General features: G+C 36.2%; 1 protein-coding gene across 1 annotated transcript in view; it reads left to right on the forward strand.

Annotated features, from left to right (window-relative positions):
- LOC139127731 (HMG box-containing protein 4-like) overlaps positions 1 to 16,803 on the forward strand; it is an 84,697-nt gene extending 67,894 nt beyond the window's left edge. The window contains exon 7 of the mRNA XM_070693621.1: positions 14,269 to 16,803. Within this exon, the coding sequence (XP_070549722.1) occupies positions 14,269 to 14,360 (92 nt within the window). The 3' untranslated portion in view covers positions 14,361 to 16,803. The remainder of the gene's footprint in view (positions 1 to 14,268) is intronic.
- The last annotated feature ends 5,758 nt before the right edge of the window (positions 16,804 to 22,561 follow it).

Consider the following 22,561-nt stretch of genomic DNA (forward strand, 5'->3'; position numbering starts at 1 on the left):
CAGGAGATAAACCCCAACTACGAATACCTGCCGATGTGATGTTATATTTTTACATCCAGCATAGATTGCATGGCAGTTGTCATCATGTTGGGTTTGCACTAGAAATTATGACGAACAACTGACATCTTCTGACACCCCTTCATGTGTGAAAAAGACATATCCAAAACAGCAGTGAACGAGGAAGTCGGACAGATTTCCAAACTTCAAGATTAGTATTATTTGCTAACAAAGATTTGCACAATCAAAGTTTGTATTGAGACAGATAAAGTAAAGAATGTTTAACAATCCGTGTCTTTGCATTGCTTCCTCCTAATGTAAAAGAACAGTACACAAACATTGATTATGATCTAGATGAATGACTGAATTGAAGTGCAACTCATTTCAAGAACCCAAGAAATGATTGAAAATGGCAAATAAAAGCGTAAAAATTTTATTTTTATCACAGGTGTTATCAAGTAGAAGTGAAAAGGAAATCTCAAAATAGACGATGAGTTGAAATAACACAGTGATAGTTAAATTTTCACATGATTCCATAAACATTGAAATTACAAAATCATCATTATGCAAACATTCTGGCAATTTGAAAACCTCATAATTTTGAGATTTTAGAAATTTGTGATTTGTTGACTGTAGTTTTTGACCTATTATTCATTCATTCGCAATGACAATGACAGACTATGGATTCTCATGACAAGATAATTCTCGTAATTACGACTTTTTAATTAGCTCCGCTGTCAGCGACGCGGAGCTTATCAAATAGGTTGATTTTCCGTCGTCGTCATCCGTCGTCGTCGTCCGTCAACAATTGCCTTCTCCTCTGTAACCGCAAGTCCAATTGCTTTGAAATTTTATATGCAGTTCACTTGGGGTGACCTTACTTAAGTTTATTCAAATCGTGGTGAAATTTGCATATTTGTATTTTTGGGGCATTTTTTACTGTTTTTGGTAAAAAAATCTTCTTCTCTGAAACCGCTTGTCCGATTGCTTTGAAATTTGATATGCAGTTTACTTAGGGTGACTTCAGTCAGATTTGTTCAAATCGTGGTGAAATTTGCATATTTGTATTTTTAAGGCAATTTTTGTCATTTTTGGTAAAAAAATCTTTAAAAATCTTCTTCTTCAAAACTACCTGTCAGATAGCTTTGATATTTGGTACATATGTCCCTAGGGATGATCTATTTCAGATTTGTTCAAATTGTGCAGAAATATGCAAATTTACATTTTTAAGGCAATTTTTGCCATTTTTGGTCAAAAAATGTATTTCTCAAAAAGTACTGGTCTGATACTTTTGAAATTTGGTGTACAGGTTTCTATAGATGAACTAAGTAAAATATATTGAATTTCTGATGAAATCTGTAATTTTGTATTTTTGGGGCAATATTTGCCATTTTTGGTCAAAAAATGTGTATTTCCAAACTACTCATCTGATAGCTTTGAAATTTGGTATACAGGTTTGTATAGATGAACTAAATGATATTTATTGAAATTATGATGAAATCTGCAATTTTGAATTTTTGGGAAAATTTTTTCCACTTTTGGTCAAAAAATGTGTTCTCTAAAAGTACTGGTCTGATAGCTTTGGAATTTGGTATACAGGTTTCTATAGATCAACTGAGTAACATATATTGAATTTCTGATGAAATCTGTAATTTTGTATTTTTGGGGCAATTTTTGCCATTTTTGGTCAAAAAATGTGTATTTCCAAAACTACTCATCTGATAGCTTTGAAATTTGGTATACAGGTTCCAATAGATGATCTAAATGATATTTATTGAAATAAATGAGGAAATCTGCAATTTCATATTTTTGCAATTGGGGCAATTTTTTCCATTTTTGGTCAAAAAATGTGTTTCTCGAAAAGTACTGGTCTGATAGCTTTGAAATTCGATATGCAGGTTCCTACAGATGAACTAACTTTGATCTTTTGAAATTATGATGAAATCTGCAATAGTTGTTTTTGGGGGCAAATGTTGCCATTTTTGGTCAGAAAATTTTATTCTCAAAAACTACTCATCAGATAGCTTTGGTTGACATGTTCTTAGGGATGATCCGATGTGATATATTCAAAGTATGATGAAATCTTCAATTGTGTATTTTTGCAGCTATTTTAGCCACTTTTTTCTGGCCATTGCATTGAGCTATCAAAGATTTCCACCTTCTTCATCAACATGTGTCAAAAATAGTTATTCTCTACATAAACACAGCGGAGCTATATCGGCCGCTAGGTCGCTTGTTCTCGTAAATACGAGTTTTTGATTCTCGTAATTGCGAGTTTTTAAATCTCGTAATTACGAGTTTTTGATTCTCGTAATTACGAGTTTTTAAATCTCGTAATTACGAGTTTTTGATTCTCGTAATTACGAGTTTTTAATTCTCGTAATTATGAGTTTTTGATTCTCATAATTACGAGTTTTTAATTCTTGTAATTACCAGTTTAAATTCTCGTAATTACGAGTTTTTAAATCTCGTAATTACGAGTTTTTAAATCTCGTAATTACAAGTTTTTAAATCTCGTAATTACGAGTTTTTAAATCTCGTAATCTTTATTATTACAAAACTTTGGTCAGTCTGGGGGCATGATATGGCATAGCCATTAACATGAGAACGTTGCAATAGTGTTAAGGAAGTCTGTGCCTGTATAGAAACGAAACACTTCAGCAATGTTGCTTAGTTTGCCAATTTAAGGGCAACCTGTAATCTGTAAACTCTGTACTTAGTGGATCAGCAAATCAAAATTAAATTCACAGTTCTCACTTGCACCGAATGTCAAGAAGTTTGATACATCGCGACCTATTTGAAAAAATGCATTTATTCACAGAATAATTGTAATAAATAAAATTAAACTGAACTATAATTGACGACTTACAAACTTTCAAGAAGAAAACGGTCAACTATTGATTGCAAATGGCATTGGCATTCTCAAACAGGTACGTTTGTTAAATTATGTCTTGCCTATTGCAATGCGTTTCCATGTGATTTGCTCAAAGTTCGTCATCCATATTCTGGAGCACTATCCGGTCAATCTGAAACTGATGGGAAAATAAGACATTTTAGAACATAATTCCATCACAACATATGATGTATTAACAAACCCATCGATACACCGCACACTGCACGCATGAACGCACAATGCAAGGCAAGCTATACAATGAAAGTATTTTGCAACTACATTAAGCAGAATTAGTAGGTTAAATGTACAATGCTCTTTAACATGAGTTGACTTGACTTCTTTTAATTAATTCCTGCTATTACTTATCAAATGATAGGGACAAACAGATCGCCCTGCATCAACTTAGATGTGAGCGCACAGCAAACATGGAGCTGTTCATACAGCATGGTGGGTTGCTGTTGAAGTAGGGGTCATACAGGTCAATTACTCTTATCCCGCGCATTCGTGGCTACCACATCGGTGATCATTGGATGGCATGCATCTCTTTTCCATAACAGGAAACTGACCAATCTAGAAAGAAACATTTCAGTGAAAATTCAGGCCAACTACACCGCGTTTCCGACAAGAACTTCCCGTCCGAGCTTAGCTTAGCTGTGGCTGTGAGTGACCTTGACAACACCACATTCACTGATAATGGCGGCAGTGAAAACAATCGACGATGTAGTATGCTCATGTAATTCTGTTCTATTGCAAATCTTACCTTTCCGTTTGGTAACACTCAGACAACTGCTCAATGAAGTTCCTTCTTCTTGAAATGTTTGTGATTGTTGACTGACTTCGAACATGTCGCACTGTTGTTGTGGTGAAATGGCCGGCATGGTAGGACTCGTCCCTTTGAAGCGTGTTGCGTTCTCTTTCATCACGTGTTATCAAAATGAGATAGAAGTGGGCTACAAATAGACGCTAACAGAAGTGTTAAATAAAACAAAACCCCAAGAAGCCCACCCAATATTATTTGCTGAGCAGAAATATCACAAGAAAGGTGATGTCGAGAATTAAAATCTCATAATTAGGAGAACAAAATCTCGTAATTACGAAAATCAACAACTCATAATTACGAGAATCAAAAACTCGTAATTACAAGATTTTAAAATTCGTATTAAAAACTCGCAATTACGAGAATCAAAAACTCCTAATTACGAGAATCAAAAACTCGTAATTACGAGATTTTTTTATTTTGTTTTCTTACAAAAATGGCACGAATACGCTTCCGTACCTTTCACCACATGGTTTGTCCCCAATCCATTGTTTTCTATGGTAAAGTTGGACCTGTATGCAGGGAACTGGGGCTGAAAGGGTTAAAGGACCTATACCAACCCAGGATATGTTGTTAGACAGTTTCGAAGGCTGTGAACATAAGTTTGTCATATTTGGTATCAGTTCGTAGTGAAATTTGATCCAGAAAACAAAGCTTAGGTTAATTTTTTCATTGCGGACCAATTTTGCAACTTTTCCATGTAAGACACACAAGAACTGATAAGAAATTCTGGTCCAAGATAATTCCAGATGTCATATCACCCCACAGTGGAAGGGATTTCACTATCTGTAACTAATTTTTATGATGCTGTGAATACCTGGATGACTGAAAGCCTCCAAAAATGTATTATTAGTCCCCACGGACACCGTCCGGGGGGACTTATAGGTTTGGTCATGTCCGTGCGTGTGTGCGTGCGTGTGTGCGTCCGTGCGTCCGTCCGTCCGTTCACGCAGATATCTCAGAGATGCAGGGAGCGATTTCATTCAAACTTGGTACAAGGATTACTTCATATGTCATACAGATGCACGTCGATTTGTTTTGTGATACAATCCAATATGGCCGCCAGGCGGCCATTTTATTACGATTTTTTCATGTACAGAGCCATAACTCAGACATGTTGCAACCGATTTTATTCAAAGTTGGTACAAGGACATTGACCAATGTCATAGATATGCACATTGATTTGTTTTGTGATACGATCCAATATGGCCGCCTGGCGGCCATTTTATTACAATTTTTTCATGTACAGAGCCATAACTCAAGCATATCTCAACCGATTTTATTCAAAGTTGGTACAAGGACATTGACCAATGTCATACCGGTAGATATGCACGTCAATTTGTTTTGTGAAACGATCCAATATGGCTGCCATGCGGCCATTTAGCTACGATTTTTTCATGTACAAAGCCATAACTCAGACATGTTTCAACCGATTTTATTCAAAGTTGGTACAAGGACATTGACCAATGTCATAGATATGCACGTCATTTTGTTTTGTGAAACAATCCAATATGGCTGCCATGCGGCCATTTTGCTACGATTTTTTCATGTACAAAGCCATAACTCAGACATGTTTCAACCGATTTTATTCAAAGTTGGTACAAGGACATTGACCAATGTCATAGATTATATTATGCAAGTACATCGACCTATGTCATACATATGTACGTCGATTTGTTTTGTGATACGATCCAATATGGCCGCTAGGCAGCCATTTTATTACGATGTTTTCATGTACAGAGCCATAATACTCAGACATGTATCAAGCGAATTTATTCAAAGTTGGTACAAGGAGATTGACTAATGTCATACATATGCATGTCAATTTGTTATGTGATACGATCCAATATGGCTGCCGTGCGGCCATTTTGTTACGATTTTTTCATGTACAGAACCATAATACTCAGGCATATCTCAACCGATTTTATTCAAAGTTGGTACAAGGACATTAACCTATGTCATACATATGTAGGTCAATTTTTTTCATGATATGATCCAATATGGCTGCATGGCAGCCATTTTATTACAATTTTTTCATGTCCTTAGCCAAAACTTGGGCACGTCTCAACTGATTTTATTCACCAATTTTATTCAAACTTAGTACAAGGACATTATTTGACCTATGTCATGCATCAATTTTGTCATTTTTGGTCAAAACTTAAACAGTATTTTCTTTTTAAAACCCCTGGACAGACAGCTTTTATATTTGGTACACAGACATACAGAGATGACAATAGTTAGATATGTGGAAAGTGTCCTGAAATATACAAATTTGTATTTTTAAGACAATATTGTCATTTTTGGTCAAGAAAACTTGTTCTCAAAATTACTTGTTTGATAGCTTTGTAGTTTGGTATAAAGTCCCAAGGGATGTTATTGGATAAGTTTTCTGCTCAAACCCCCAAATTTTTACATTTTAGGTAATTTTCTCAGTTTGTGACCTTAAATGATCTACACCAACCCAGGATATGTTATGAGACAGTTTCGAAGGCTGTGAACATAATTTTGTCACATTTGGTATCAATTTGTAGGAAAATTTGATCCAGAAAACAAAGCTGAGGTGAATTTTTTAATTGCGGACCAATTTTTTTGGAACTTTTCTCTGTCAGACACACAAGAACTGATGAGAAAGTTGGATCCAGAATAATTCCAGATGTTATAATTACCACCCACAGTGGAAGGCATTTCACTATCTGTAACTAACTTAAGTGCTGTTTACATTAGAATGATAACACTCATCGCATTAATTAAAAACTCCCCAACTTTCCAAGATTGTAAATACATTTCCTGTCATCCGGTGTTGTGTAATACCAAGGGATGGAACATTTGATATTCAGGAGGGGGTAGGGTCTAGAATATTGATGAGGTAGCATTACTTTTTTACCAGATCCCTTCTACATTTTTTTGCCAACTCCCACCGTTTCTTTTTATCAAGCCTTCTCTGTCTATTTTTTGTTGTTGACATTTGCTAATGTATGTAGGATCTGCTTGTCCCATTGCTATAGAAGTTGATATACATGTTCTTAAAGATGACCTCCAGTACTTAAGTTGGAGACCTTATTTGCTTTTGTCATTCTTGTTTTTCCTGGTTTAAATAAATGTGAGCACATAGTGTCCTTGACGGTATTTTTACAATTTTTGCATGTCCGGATCCATAACTCAGACATGTATCAAGTGAATTTATTCATAGTTGTTACAAGGATATTGACTTATGTTATACATATGTACGTCGATTTGTTTCACGATATGGTCCAATATGGCCACATGGTGGCAATTTTGTTATGGTTTTTTCATGTCGAGAGCCATAACTCTGGCAAGTCTCAACTGATTTTATTCAAAGTTGGTACATGGACATTGACTTATGTCATACATATACGTGTTGATTTTTTAAACAGTAAGATCAAATATTGCTGCGTGGCGGCGATTTTGTTACGATTTTCTCATGTACAGAGCCATAACTCAGACATATTTCCGCCAGTATCATTCAAAGTTGGTACAAGGACATTGACCTATTTCATACATATGCTTTTCAATCTACAGGTCGAACCTCGTTAGTACGAATTGCTTGGGACTAGGGCATTTCATTTGTTGTAACCGTAGTTCGTTATAACCGAACTGACACTGGGGGCGCTATTCATTATGGATGTTGTTGAATCACACATAGTCGCCAGGTCTCTCACTCAATTCAATTAACTCGCAATCACACAAGAACCATGCTGAAAAAGATTCAGAAAGAAACTGAATCATGAACAAAAACTAATAATTTGTTAATACACTGTACAGTAAATGGTAAATTGGGAATCGAAGTGACAAACATTGAAATATTGCGAAATTGATATGTGATCTGATCACTGCATAGCCTATACAAACACGGAGGAAATTATACTGCATCGCACAATCAAATTGAGTTCGGATTTAAGTTCAAATGTTCTTCAATTCATGGAATGAAAAATACAAAAACGTGTATACAGAGTCAGCTTTCAATCAAGTTCTAGACGATCACAAATCACTTCCAAAAATCTGTAATCTTGGCTTGACGGCGGCTGGAACACATCTCACTTGACGTCTTCCATTTTGGAAAGTTCAGAAAATACCGACGAATCAACATTTTCGCGGGACTGCATGTAGCGTCGTAACTGTTGTAGACATTGCATTGCTTCTGATGTTGAGGGGATCTTGTCTTCATGTGTAGCACTAGGATCGATGTTTTCACTGTCTTCTTCGTCACTATCGATGTCTTCTTTCCGTTGTTCTAATACCGATGTTACGATGTCATCATCAGACGGCGTTTCCCATGAATTCACGTCGTCATCAGCACTAACAAAATCTGAAAATGACAGTTCAGGTAAATCAAGGCGTCGAGACAAACTCTCCCACAGACAGCCTACTTCGTCATCAATCACTTCTTCTTCGGTTTCTGTTGTCCCGGTGTCGATGCCGTTGTTAGAACTGTTGTATCGGGTGACGTATGAACAAACTCGGCCTTACGGAAACAGTTCGCGATCGTTGTGTCTTTCACTTATAGCCAAGCTGAGTGTACCATAATAATCGCAATCATACCAATCCATAATCCAATAACACTAGGTCAAAATTTGTAAGACAATAGTTGTAAACGTAGACACAAAACAGCACAGAACAGACAGTAAATAGACGGTACACAAACAAAGTCAAATTCATGAAAGAAAGATATATGGACCTCTGGCCAAAAGACCAAGAAGTGATGTCAGGTGTTTCGAAAATAGTAAGCGCATCCTGCCCCACATGTGGCACCCGCCATATATCAATCTGTAAGTCAGATAGGTAGTGGTCACTAACTAAGGCCCAATGTCACCGATGCCATCAGTGATCATTTGTCGAAGAGAGATATTGTATTTATCTACCAGCTTGCGATACCTGCCAAAAAAGCGTTTGAATGTAGAGACAAGTCTTGCTGTGGTGTAACCTTGATTTAAAAGTTTGTAAGAGAGATGGCCATGTCTCTCTACAAAATCACCATATGAACTGCATGCTCTTGCATATCGAATAAGCTGGGAAATGTATACCCCATAAGCAGGTGAGAGTGGAATATTACTGATGAGGTGTGGAAAATTGATTATACTAAAATTGAAATCATCTCTCTTGTCATATAGCCTAGTAGAAAGGTGACCATTAGAGTCAAATTCAAGTAAAATGTCCAGATATGAAGCAGAAGAGGCCGTTTCTGTAGTTTCTTTAATCTCCAATTCTGGAGGATAAATTATAGCGAGATATTTACTGAATTCAGAGTTATTCAATGAAATAATATCGTCTATGTATCTAAGTGTAAGGTTGAAGGTACGAGCTACAGAGATCTTTTTCTGCTTGATAAGGTTCTGGATAAATTCTGCCTCGCATGAGAACAGAAATAAGTCGGCAAGTAAGGGAGCACAGTTAGTGCCCATGGGAATTCCTATACACTGTTGGAAAATGTGCCCTCCAAATTCAAAAAATATATCGATTGCATCTTTCACGTTGATGGCTGGTAACCCTTCCCCTGAATCAATTGACAGCAGCATTTTCTCGACTACACGTTTGCGGTAATATGTCTTCAAACTTCTTATTACACCTTGGTCCATGGGCTGTAGCTTTGACGTTGTGATGGGCGGTAGAAAGATGACCTTGGTTGACTTCAGGGTTTTGACGGCTGGGTGGGCTGGGCAGTTGTCTACAAACAGGAGGACCTTTCTTTTCTCGCGGGTAAACTTCTGGTCTACCAGGTGGAGCCATTGTTAGAATAGGTCGCTGTCCATCCATGCCTTTCGATTTGCCTGGTAATCTACGGGGAGCGAAGTAACGTTCTTAAAACATCTGGGCTTCTTTGATCTACCGATGACAAGTGGCGTGAGTTTTTCCGATCCATCCATGTTGGCGCATAGCATCACGGTAACTCGATCTTTACTTTTCTTCCCACTAGAGCAGATTACGTTCTTGAAAGAAAGGGTCTTACCAGACATCAATTTATAGTAAAGTCCTGTTTCATCAGCGTTAAAAATATCTCTTGGAGCGTAGCCTTCTATGAGTTTCGGTAGTGTTGTCTTCACCCAAGTTGTTACCGTGTCTTCACTGACAGATGCAGCTTCGCCACATACGGACTTGAATGTGATACCATGACGCGACTTGAAACGTTCTAACCACCCGTTCCTGGCCTTGAAGTCAGCGTGATTCATTTTCTTGGCTAGATCTTCGGCTTCTGCTTGGAGTATGGGCCCGCTGATAGGAATGTTCATGCATCGTGCATTCGAAAACCATTTCAGCAAAGCTTGTTCAACGTCATCTACCGCTGAGAAACGGAAACGCTTACGACTTGGTTCGATTTTGCTGTTTTCGTACATCTTCATAATTTTGGCTCTCTTCTTCAGGATTGTAGACAAGGTGCTGGGCTTGACATCAAACTTTCTGCAGACTTCGCCATGTCGTAGACCGGATTCGATCGCCTTGACCATGTCGACTTTGGAATCTAGAGACAGAGCACGACGCTTTGTACCAGTTGTTGCCATTTCGATTACACGATAGGAACTGATATCTCAAACGAAAACCTGCCCAAATTTATTAAAAATCTTGGCGTCCATACTTCACACGTTTATAGAAAAGCGAAATGGAGTTCATTATTGAATCACTGACCAGCCACTACGTCCGTGATTTTGAACCTTGAATGTAAACAATATTGATGTTTATCACCATTTAGTAGCGGTATCATGTTGTGTGCTTTGCCGCTGTACCGACAAACAGCAGCCGATCAAAGACCCGTTTCACAGCCTATTGTAAATTCACAAGCCGTGCATTCACTGGCCGTGTGTGCAAAAAATTCTCTCTCTACCGTGAATGTTTGACACCGTAGTGCTAATCGCTTGTCTCCCCCAACTCTGAGTGTTTGACAAGGTGTTGATAGTCAATTACGCTCACATTAGTGGGAAGTACCACGCTTTGTTTTAGAACATCAGAGCCTGCCTCCATTTCACGCTGTCGATGTGTGGCAGCCTGTCATTTCTTTGTCGGTCAAGTTCAAATGTTCGTTGTAGGCGTCAAAACCATCGTTCTCGGGTTGAAAATCAGTTCGTTGTAAACGGGTTTTCGTTAAAAGTAAGTTCGTCGTAAACAGCGTGATCTACATAGAAAACAATAGAAGGAGAACGGGACCTTTGAATAGTGTACGTTGTAAGCGGGTTTTCGTTATAAGCGAGTTCGTACTAACGAGGTTCGACCTGTATTTCACGTCATGTAGCAGTATCATGTCAATTATTGAAGTTTCATAATTAGGCTGATATGTCAAGAAATACTGCATCATATTTCATGAAACTTGGTACAGATGTTAAGCTCACATTGCTTTAACAGTGAAAAAGACATCAGTGTCATTTTATTAATTTTTAATTGCATTTGTAATGAACTTTCCTAAGTAGAGTGATATATCCAAAAATATAGCATCAAATTTGATGAAACTTGGTACAGATGTTGATGTCATAGTGTTGAAAATACAGCATCAAATTTTATGGAATATGGTACCGGTGATAATCTGTTAGTGTTAGGATAGTATGCAAAAATGTTTGGCAAGATCTTAATAATAATAATAATATTGGGTTCTTATATAGCGCACATATCCACAAGTACATGTGATCAAGGCGCTTTTACAATTATTATTACCCCTGGTCACTGGACCTAATATGATACCACTCAACTCCCTGGGGAGCAAACAACAGCTCACATGTGCAGCCAATAAGCACAGCAGAGCTAAACACACACATTACAACCACTGTCCTACCAGGTACCCATCACTCCTGGGTGGGGAGAAGCAATGAGGAATAAAGTGCCTTGCCCAAGGACACAACACCACAGCCATGCCGGGGCTCGAACTCGCCATCCTTTGATCGTGAGTCCACTGCTCTAGCCACTGGCCCATGATGCCTCTTGTCGATTAATTCCTAGTTGACTCATTTAATGACCTTTAAGATGGTGATCTACATTGGATTTATGTTTTCATCACCATGGAACTCATTCTTGGCCAATGAGCACTATCTGTATCAAACTATTTTTATCACAGACCTAATTAATGAAGAGGACTCGATCCTCTCTGAGGACTTGTAATCAAAGTACCTATTAACAAGTGGGGACTGTGTCATCAACGATGACTTGTTTTGGATGGCATTGTCAATGCAAAGTATGGACTTGCCTATAGTTTTGTAAAATACAGTGTGCGCGCTTTTTGCAAGAATACATTGTACCAGTACTGACTAGTCCTCTTGCTAAGTCACGTCCGAAATGAGTTCACTTTTGCAATGTCATTGCATCATAGATGCTTATTAGTAAAATAGTTTATGACAACCACGAACTCGCTGCTTTCATCCTTTGCGCACGCCGATATACATGTAACACTATGCGTATACATGATTTGTTTACATCGTAATTGTTCTCATATGCACAGCAAATGTTTGACCAGTTTACACCTCTGTGCGTCACTGAATGAGTGACATTTGTTTGAATCACGGAACGACCATTTCCTATGAGCCCTTCCCTTTGTTTCATAAACGATTTTTACCCCTAATCGTCGTAACTTTTTAAAGGCTTTGTGAAACTTTATGGATACCTGTATGGCCTAGGTGTTTATAAAGCACTCTTTGTTTATGGTATGCCAATAATTTTCGTTTGAGAATCGCTTCGGCTGATTTTCACGGAGCGGTCTACCTTTCTGTTGCCAGTTGTCACTCAAGCGCCATTATGAATTTTCGATGAGTTAGGGGTTTTTATACCCCGCACCGGGGCTTAAGGTATTTAGGTTAATAACAAACAAAATTGACAGAAAATGAGTACCTTCAATACATATAGAGATAATGCATGCAAGATATCAATTAATTTGCAGCTAGGAATAAGCTGGGGAGTCCTTCACAATTATGCCCATTGAGGTGTTAACTGTACTCAGTTGTCCCCTTAGCCTTACAAACATCATTTCCTAATGTCATTAATTTTCCTCAATATCTAAAACTTCAAAATTATGAACCACACAACAAAGTCATGCCATAATTTTAATGTGTAGTAGTAAAAAACCGAATGCAAACCAGAAATTCATGAAAAATGCATATGACGCTTATTTTGGTATTACATTAAAATATCATTTTCATAGGAGGTTAACTACATGATTAAGACATTAAGAGCAACTTTCTTTGGTGTTGTGAATGGTTTTGTATACCAACAAGGTTTGAAGAAACTAACATTGTTTGAGGGGAAAAAACTTCCTGTGTTATATCATTATAAATTGTACTTAAAATAGAATTTACTGCTATTATAATGCAATTAAATATAAATACACATATACACTTACATCCTATATCAATTTATGAGAGATCTCAATCAGATTTACTCAATCGCATGCATTAGAAGCATCAAAAACGTTTTAAGGACATATTTTTCCTACAAAAATTGATAATTCATTTAAAAAGGCACATTTCATTCGCGTCTCCCTGTAAACCAAGTTTATGATGTAAAGTTTCAAGTAAGTCAATATGTTTCTCAAGTTCCATAATATCTATGCAATGGTCAATAAAACTTCAAGGTGGTAATTGTTCTTATTTCTAATATTACCATCTCTATCTTCAATAATCAGTACTAAAAACATTTCAGAAATAGCATTGCTGTGAGGAGTATACTTAGCAAAACTGACAGTTTGTCACTGACATGTAAATGCTCAAATAAATGTGAGTCAGGACAAGCAGATATACTGTGCTGTAATTTACCCATTACTCAATGAATATTACTGTGTGAAACAATGGCAGAATTGTTCATTGTGCAATTATCAACGAAGTTAAAAAAATATACTTCTGATCCCTGTATTTTTGCATGCCATTTTGGAGAGTACTGCAATGTTTGTGCTGCATTTCAGTGATATTTGTGTCACAATTTTAGCTACTATTGCTGCTAGATATAGGCAGAGTCTTAGCATTATAAAGTTTGAAAATCCACCGAAATTAATGGAAATTACCACCATTATAATTGTTAATTGCCGCTACATCAGGTTTGTCTTGATTTCTACCACAAACTCTTAATGCATAGTTATCATCTATTGTCTTTTATTACATCCATCAATGTGAGTGCAAATCAGTGCATTGATTTGAATAGGAACATCCGGGGAGTTAGCAGGCCACATGAACGATGTACGGACCTGTTTCCATAGTTACCCAGTCTCGTTGAAGCCATTTGACGTTTTCGACGTCAAGGTAGACACTTAACGGTGATGTAAATAGTCCATGCGTGCACTGCTATTTTGACTTTCATAATGCTGGTTGATAATGGTAAAATTGTTTGAGAATGCTCTGCATGTAACTAAATGTCATATAGCATTAACTTTGAAGAGGCGTGTGATAAAAATATTATTGCCTTAATACATGGGTTTATGTGCCCTCACAGCAGGAGACACTTTGCCCTCCTGGCGTAGGACAAATTGTCACTGCTCTTGGTAAACAAACTCATGTATTGAGGCAATAATAATATAATACAATAAGGCAATAAAAATTTGTTCATACAATGTTGACTTACTGAAATACATCGTCGTTCTTAGGTTATCCAAATAGGCCTTTCAAGACCAAAGGACCAAGGGAAACTCCAAAACACTGGCAGAAAAAATCAACATCAGGTGCAGAGGCCATGTAAGATCAGCACCATGGAAGAATTGTTAATACTTGTGTAGGAATGTTTTGAGCTTCCAGTTGCCATAGCTACCGAGGCCATAAGGATAGAAGCTATCCAGTGTCTGCCGTCTGTATGTATGTATGAATGTATGTATGTCTGTTTGTAAGACTATGTCTGTATGTCAATCTGTCTATCCACTTATTTGTCATTGGAACAGAGACACTTATCAGCGTGAAATTTTGGTTTGTACTACATGTAGTTTAGGTCAAGGATGGAATCTCTATGATCTTAATGTCATTGCTCTAAAATATGTAAATAAGCTCAATATTTGAGTGAGGGAAAATTATCCTAAAAACTGGTAAAAAATTCTTAACTAAAGGAAATACTTTCTGTTTGACTTAATCATTTGCTAAATATGTCCCTAACACCATTTGATACAATTTTGTTCAACCAAAGTTGGTAGAATGACTGATATGACTGACAAAGAGCAATATAAAGTGAAAAATTGTCATAAACACAAATACTACTGGCCCCGCGAATTGCTTGAAATATTCCTGTTTTAGTATATAGTACATTTAAGATAATTTAAATCAATTTAATCAGATGGTTAAATAAGTACAATAAATCATGAAAAGATTGAAATAGTCAAAATTGTACTCTAGGAGAGTATTTGCACTTTTGACTTCAGAATTTGCTAAAGATATTAATAATACATAATCTAGCTTAGTTTGTTCAACAAAGTTGATGGAATGACTGATATTTAAATGACAAAATCTAAAGCAAAACTGGTTGATCAGTGAAACTTTACAAACTAATTAATAGCTCAACTCTTATCACCGACGAATGTTTCTAATTGCAAAAAAGTGAACATTTATGCAATTTTCCCAAACATTTGTAGTATTTTCAGACATTGTTCAACTGGAAGCATTGTGTTTTGATCAGTTTAGCAATATATGTCTAGAATGAACAAGTGCATACACAGATTATGAAGATTGTACAACTAAAATAATATATTTTATAAGTGATAATATTATGTCACAAAACCATCTAATCTTTACTTCATATCAAGAGCTCAGAATTCTGTGGAATTTAATCAGGATATTCAAATATTCTCCTCTTTGATTTGTTTGACATTTTGATTTTTTTTCAAGTTGTACACATTCAGTGTTAGTCCAAATATGTAAAGACTGTACCATCAGGTTGTTGAAGGTATTCAACTGTGTTATTCAAACCAGCACTTGAAGGCAGACTGCATGTCAACTGAAAATTGTACAATTTATTATTGCTCTATATACTTGTAAAGAATCATTTGAAAAAATAACTTGTCACTGACTTTCTTCTGCAAATATTGACCCTTTTTGCCCATAGTTTTCAATGAATGAGGGATGGGGCATTTGAATTTCCAATGTTGAGGTATATTTTAAAGTCACTTGTATGTTAACCCCTGAATTTCAACTCCCTTCTGTCAAAGGTAAAGAAGGTGCCAACACTGATGTTTGAAGTAATTTGTCATATTTGGTTAATGTCCTCTTCTGTGATATCAGTAATCTGATTTATTCTGATGTGTTAATTTCCAGGGATGACCTCTCTTTGATTTTGCAAAATTATGATGGAATGTGTAAAATTAAACTGTTATTACATTGAGTATTGCATTAATTACATTGTATCTGTTACAATATTCAATATCACAACTGTATGGGGGCTTGACAGTCTTCCTGTTATCATTCTTGATTGTGAAAAACAGTAGATGAAAGTTTACATGAGCAAAGTATAAGGAGAAATTTAAAACCTTTCATATTTGAGATGAATAACATACCTAAGGTCTGCAGTACTGACTTCTCTTGCTTCTGAAAATGAAAGATATGCAGCTTTTCCGTTAAGGATTTTTTATTGCTTCAGAAAAACTCAAGATTTTTTTAATTGTTTTATAACAGACTTCTGATTCTGTGTTGTCTTGAAATGCCATAGATCAAAACTTTATTATGCATTAGCTATGTCAGTATTACAAATGTATGTCAGCATTACATGATGTGTACCATATACTTGTTCACAACTATTGTTCCTTGTTGGTCAGTTTGCAGGAATATGTTATTTTGTAATTAAGTTGTTCATTCAATAAAATGTTGCGTGTTAAAAGTTGATTATGTATATGCTGTGTCAGTATTACTGATGCATTACAGAAAGTGAAGTGTATATTTGTGTCTTCTGAAAGATCTTGTACTTGTCTGTCCTTTGAGATTACATCTCTGACAACAGCTTGAATTTATACTGTACAATAGGTTATCATAATTCAAAAAGGAAAATCTGAATTTGCAGCAATTTTTAAACAGGTCAGGATTACCTTTATCCAGCAGGGCCTGTCACTTTCCATCTGCAAAGTCAGTGAAAAGCGATACTCAGCCATGATTTGACATGATTTGATGTAGAAGTCTAAGTCAATAAAAACCATGTTTACAGAATCAAATTTTTCAGTGGCCTTAAAATCATTCTCAAATCTTACACGGAATATCTGGAACATTTTATACCTCACTGGTTTTAACTACGTACACTGATAGTGACAAATAAACTTTGCAGGGTCAGGCTGGATGAAAGAACAAAAATAATTCGGTTTTTTCCAATATTGCACTCAGATTGAGATTGATGAATAACCAAAATTACAAGTATTGTCACTCCTATTACAATTCCATGTCTTAGTCAGTAAATAAGAAACTTGATGAGAAAATTTGGTGTCGTAGACTTTTATTTCGAGATCTTACCATTATGAGTGCAGCTGTCATCAGTCATCTCACTATAAAAGATTTGTCAACTTCAAAGGAACTATTATGATTGAAGTATTGTTTTCTGTTATTGCAGATTTCTAAACCTATTCTCCAAAAATTACCTTCCAATGAATGAAGACACACATTGGCATGTGATCTAGCCCAGCAGTGAAGAAACAAAAATGATGTTTTTGTCAAAACTGTAAAATACTGAGTTAAAGATTATTTCATGTTTTAAAATATACCGGTAGTAGCTATTTCTATCTTGAAATCAAGCATGACTATATTTGGCTCAGATTGTGCTGAAGGGAATGGAGTCCTTCAGTACTAATTTGCTTTCTTCAAAAGCTCATGATAAAGACTGATCTGATCGCTCATCTGGAAAATCTCAGCACTCTCAGTCTGTATGTTTAACGCACTGTGTCCATTTGCAGACCAAATTCATGAAGACCTGAACCCAAATCTTTACAACTAAAAGTAGTATATGGAATGTTTAGATGTTATCTAAAATGAAGTGTTTGTCTTCTTACAGATATTGCTCACATAATTAAGACAACTAACTTTGATAGTTGTCCGGTGCCTAAATTCTGAAATTCCCTGTAATGATGGTAAATTTACTTTGATATTGGGTATGTACATTTTATAGAGATGTCCTTATTCACATCATAATCAAATTACTGCATGCAAAATGTGAATATTTGTACTTATGAAAATTTTTTCTCATTTACTGTCTAAAGACCTTTTTCTCCGAACTACTCAGTCAATAGCTTTCAAATGTAATTATTAGATTTTAAATGATGACCTCATTAAAACTTGAATATGAGTGATGATGAGATTTGCATCTCTACAAATTTTGAGCCAATTTTCTTCTTTGTTTCATTGATATTATACCTTTGAAAGCTGGTCCAACAGATCTTTAAGAAAGGACTTAGAAGATCAGCTCCCTGACAGCATTGATGTTTTGTGTACATTCCTCGCAAAGTTCTTTTCAGATTTTTTAGTCCCCACGGACACTGACCGGGGCGACTTATAGGTTTGGTCATGTCCGTGCGTGCGTGCGTGCGTGCGTGCGTGCGTCCGTCCGTTCACGCAGATATCTCAGAGACGCCTGGAGCGATTTCATTCAAACTTGGTACAAGGATTATCACCTATGCCATACATATGCACGTCCATTTGTTTTACGATCCGATTCAATATGGCTGTCTGGCAGCCATTTTGTTTCCTGTATTTGATGTCGGTGCATATGTTCACGCAAATTTCTCAGTGATGCTAGGAGCGATTCCATTCAAACTTGGTACATAGATTACTCTATATGTTATACATATGCACATTGATTTTTGTTTTGATCTGGTCTAAAATGGCTGCGTGGCGGCCATTTTGTTTCCTATATTTTACGACTGTGCGTTCATTCACGTAAATTTCTCAGCGATGCCGGGCGCGATTGCATTGAAAGTTGGTACCTATATTAATCCTTATCACATATATATGCACGCCGATTTTTGTAATGATTCGATCATAAATGGCTGTGTGATGGCCGTTTTCTTTCCTGTATTTGATATCCTTCCACAGGGTCCCCAGGAATGATCCACAGGCGTTCCAGGATGAAATTAATATTAATGCTGTGTCCATGCATAGGGACTCATGAATAGAGATATCTGAGATATTCCTGTGCCAATTCTTTTTAAACTTGGTACAAGGATACTATACTATGGCATACATATGCAGGTCTATTTATATTAGTGTGGCATGCATAATTAGGTCTAATTTGCATAATTCGAGATTAGAGCGCTGTTTCTGGTACAACTGTACCAAATTTGATGAAACTTTGTGCAGATGCTTTTAGTCCCCACGGACACCATCCGGGGGGGACTTATAGGTTTGGTCATGTCCGTGTGTGTCCGTCCGTCCATCCGTCGTTCACGCAGATATCTCAGAGATGCAGGCAGCGATTTCATTCAAACTTGATACAAGGATTACTTCATATGTCATACAGATGCATGTCGATTTGTTTTGTGATACGATCCAATATGACTGCCGTGTGGCATTTTATTACGATGTTTTCATGTATAGAGCCATTACTCAGGCATGTTTCAACCGATTTTATTCAAAGTTGGTACAAGGACATTGACCAATGACATAGATATGCACACCATTCGTTTTGTGATACAATCCAATATGGCCGCCATGCGGCCATTTTGTTACGATTTTTTCATGTACAGAGCCATAACTCAGGCATATCTCAACCGATTTTATTCAAAGTTGTTACAAGGACATTGACCTATGTCATACATATGCACGTCAATTTGTTTTGTGATACTATCCAATAAGGCCGCCATGTGGCCATTTTATTACGATTTTTTCATGTCCTGAACTACAGCTCAGACATGTATCAAGCGAATTTATTCAAAAGTATTTTTAAAAGTATTTTTATCACAGACCTAATGAAGAGGACTCTATCCTCTCTGAGGACCTGTAATCAAAGTACCCATTAACAAGTGGGGACTGTGTCATCAACGATGACTTGTTCCTTGATGTCTTGGATTCGTGTTTGTCTAAAATTCTACGTTTGGGAAAATTGTTGTAAAAACTAATCTGAGCATTTATGTATGCATCATGTACCCTATGTATCATCAGGCTATACTGATTGACTGCAACTTAGTCACATTGCTTATATGAAAGAGGGATTATATTAATCTTTTCACCCCTATTACGGGTCTTGCAGAAGAGCTGGAATTGCGTGAGGGCCCATACAATGGTGTACCGGTATAAGTGAAGTCCGTAACACCTGTATCAGAGCCTGGTACAGGTTTTGTCACAATAATGAAATGATAATTGTTTAGTTAGAATGATATTCTGTGCAGTTTTGGAAATGAAAATGCGTGTGACATCAAAAAAGTTATCTCTCTTTGTGTCAATATTTTGATAAAAAGATGACTGCTCCCAGTGATATAAGGATGTTTTTGTTTACCATTAGAACTTCCATGGCAACATGCGTGTGCCAACAAAGAGTGAGATGGAAATTGAGGTGTAAAAAGGACAATGTAAGTGGTAGTTTTAAATTATCTAAAATTATATTGAGAAGGGCAGCTAGATACAATCATTGTGTTTGATTGAAAGAAGTATTATGCTCAATATAGATTGCACCTCAAAAAAAAGAAAGACTTAATAAAACTTTCACTCAAACTTTCCAAATGAAGGAAAGTGTAGTAAATGTATAATTTATTATAGTAAATGTCATAGTAATAACATCTTTTAAATACATACATTGAGCTTAATATTACAAAAACCTATGCATCACCAGGTCCTCAGCGCATTATATGGTCAGGAATATTATAATTTTCCAATGGGAATAAAAGTGAATAACATTAAATTTATTCTTCGGTCATAAATGGATTCTCCAAAATGAGTGGTCAACATATTCTTCACTATTTTGGAAATGCGCACAGTGCTACACTGTAGTCCCAAATTAAATATTTATCCTTATCCCCTGTATCCCAAGGGATTGAAATGTGCATTAACCAGTGTTATTTTACCCCAGGCAATGGTTTCTGCTGTTTTGTGAAAATAAGACTTAGGTATTACAAAGCCTTTCTCCGGCTATTATTCAACATTAAAAATTAAGTGAACATTTGTGAATAATATTTGGTCTAATATGATTGGTTTAGCAAAAGCCTTTGACAAATATGTAACCAAAAAAATTCTCATCAAATAATATAAACTGTGCACTTTTCTAGCTCTGCTGTCAGTGATGCGGAGCTTATCAGATAAATTGATTATCCCACTGTCATGCATTCACTGCCTGACGATCTTGGTTAAAAAATCTCAAGGGATGATCTGACTTAAATTTGTTCTCTTATAATAACATTTATTTGCTCATTTTTAGCCAAACCATCGTCTCTGATATTGCTGGTCTGATAGCTGTCACATTTGATGTGCATCTTCCTAGGGTCGCCCTTATTTAGAATTCTTGAATAATCTTGAAATCTGCATAGGTGCATATTTTGCATATTTAATGAACTTTCCTTATAGGGATATACGGTATATTTGAAGTGACTGGACCAAAGTTGATGAAACTTGCTATATATATTGAAGCTAAATGATACAACATTCATGAAAGTCATTGAACATTTTTACTTCAGCCAATTCCTAATTTGCATATTTAATGAACTTTCCTAATTAGGGTATATATCTGAATTAACTTGATTGCAGTTGTTGAAACTTGCTATGTACATCAAAGATACTATGACATAACATTATTGAAAGTCAAAAGACATTTTTACTTCACCCAATTCCTAATTTGCATATTAAATAAATTTTCCTAATTAGGAATATATATCTGAATTGACTCAATCAAAATTATGAAACTTGCAATTAGCAGGTCGAGTAAATGCTAAAATTTTCTAGTCTGTTTACTGGATATCCAACATTCTGTGAAGCATACTACTATTAATGAACCTGTTGTAAAACACGTGAGCATATTCAGTTCACATCTGGTTATGAATATGTTATCCTGCATCTTGAAAATGCAAGACTGGTTGTTTAAAAGATCTGTATTCCATGTATAACTTCTTTTAGATTCACTCACAGCGACTTCCATGCAACACTTTGTACAATATGTATGTTAGCTGCATTGCCAAGACAGTCTGACTTATGTTTATTGATATTTTAACCAAGTTTTCACTTTTGTTGTTCATTGGCATTTTAGCAACGGTGACTTCATTTGAACAAATATTAATTTACAGTTGAGCCTGTTCTTGTATCTACCACAAATACCAAGGTAAAATGTGCAGCAATTCTCAATCTTTTGCAATTGGACAAGGGACTTCAAGAATATCATATTTGGCATTTTCAAAAATCAAACATGCAAAACGTGGCCTTAATTAATACATCAGTACCCCAATTAGCTCTATGCTAATAATTTTTTTGTGTGTCAGCTGCTCTGCAAACTTCTGACTTCCAATTCGCTCACATTTACTTATACAAATTTCATCAATATTTTGATATATGGTAATCAGATGATCCTTACGAACTTAAAATCCAAATTTGATACCTACTAATTCTGATATGTGATTCCTAAAAACAAAATTTTTGACCAAAAGTCGGGAAAACATTCAAAAATACATGTATACCAATTTATGCATTTCAACCAAAATATTGCATACATTGTTCCTCCTAACATATGTACCAAACTAGAAAGCATTTGCAAGCAAAAGCGAAGTTCCAGAGACCAGAGCAGCGGAAGAAAAGAGATGTGTGATGAAGATTGGTGAAGAATGAAAGAGTGCTTGCAAGCACGTACCTACCGGTATAGTGAGGGCTGATACAACAACAGAATACAACTAAAAGCAAGGCAGTCCAGGGAATTACAGTACACAGATTACAAATGCCTACATGTACGGTAAAAACGCAACAGATACATACGGGGGCGACAACGCATGGAAATGTATATCAGACAAGAGGAGA

Source organism: Ptychodera flava, unplaced genomic scaffold (assembly GCF_041260155.1).
Source record: "Ptychodera flava strain L36383 unplaced genomic scaffold, AS_Pfla_20210202 Scaffold_35__1_contigs__length_1935909_pilon, whole genome shotgun sequence".
In the NCBI taxonomy this organism is placed as follows: domain Eukaryota; kingdom Metazoa; phylum Hemichordata; class Enteropneusta; family Ptychoderidae; genus Ptychodera; species Ptychodera flava.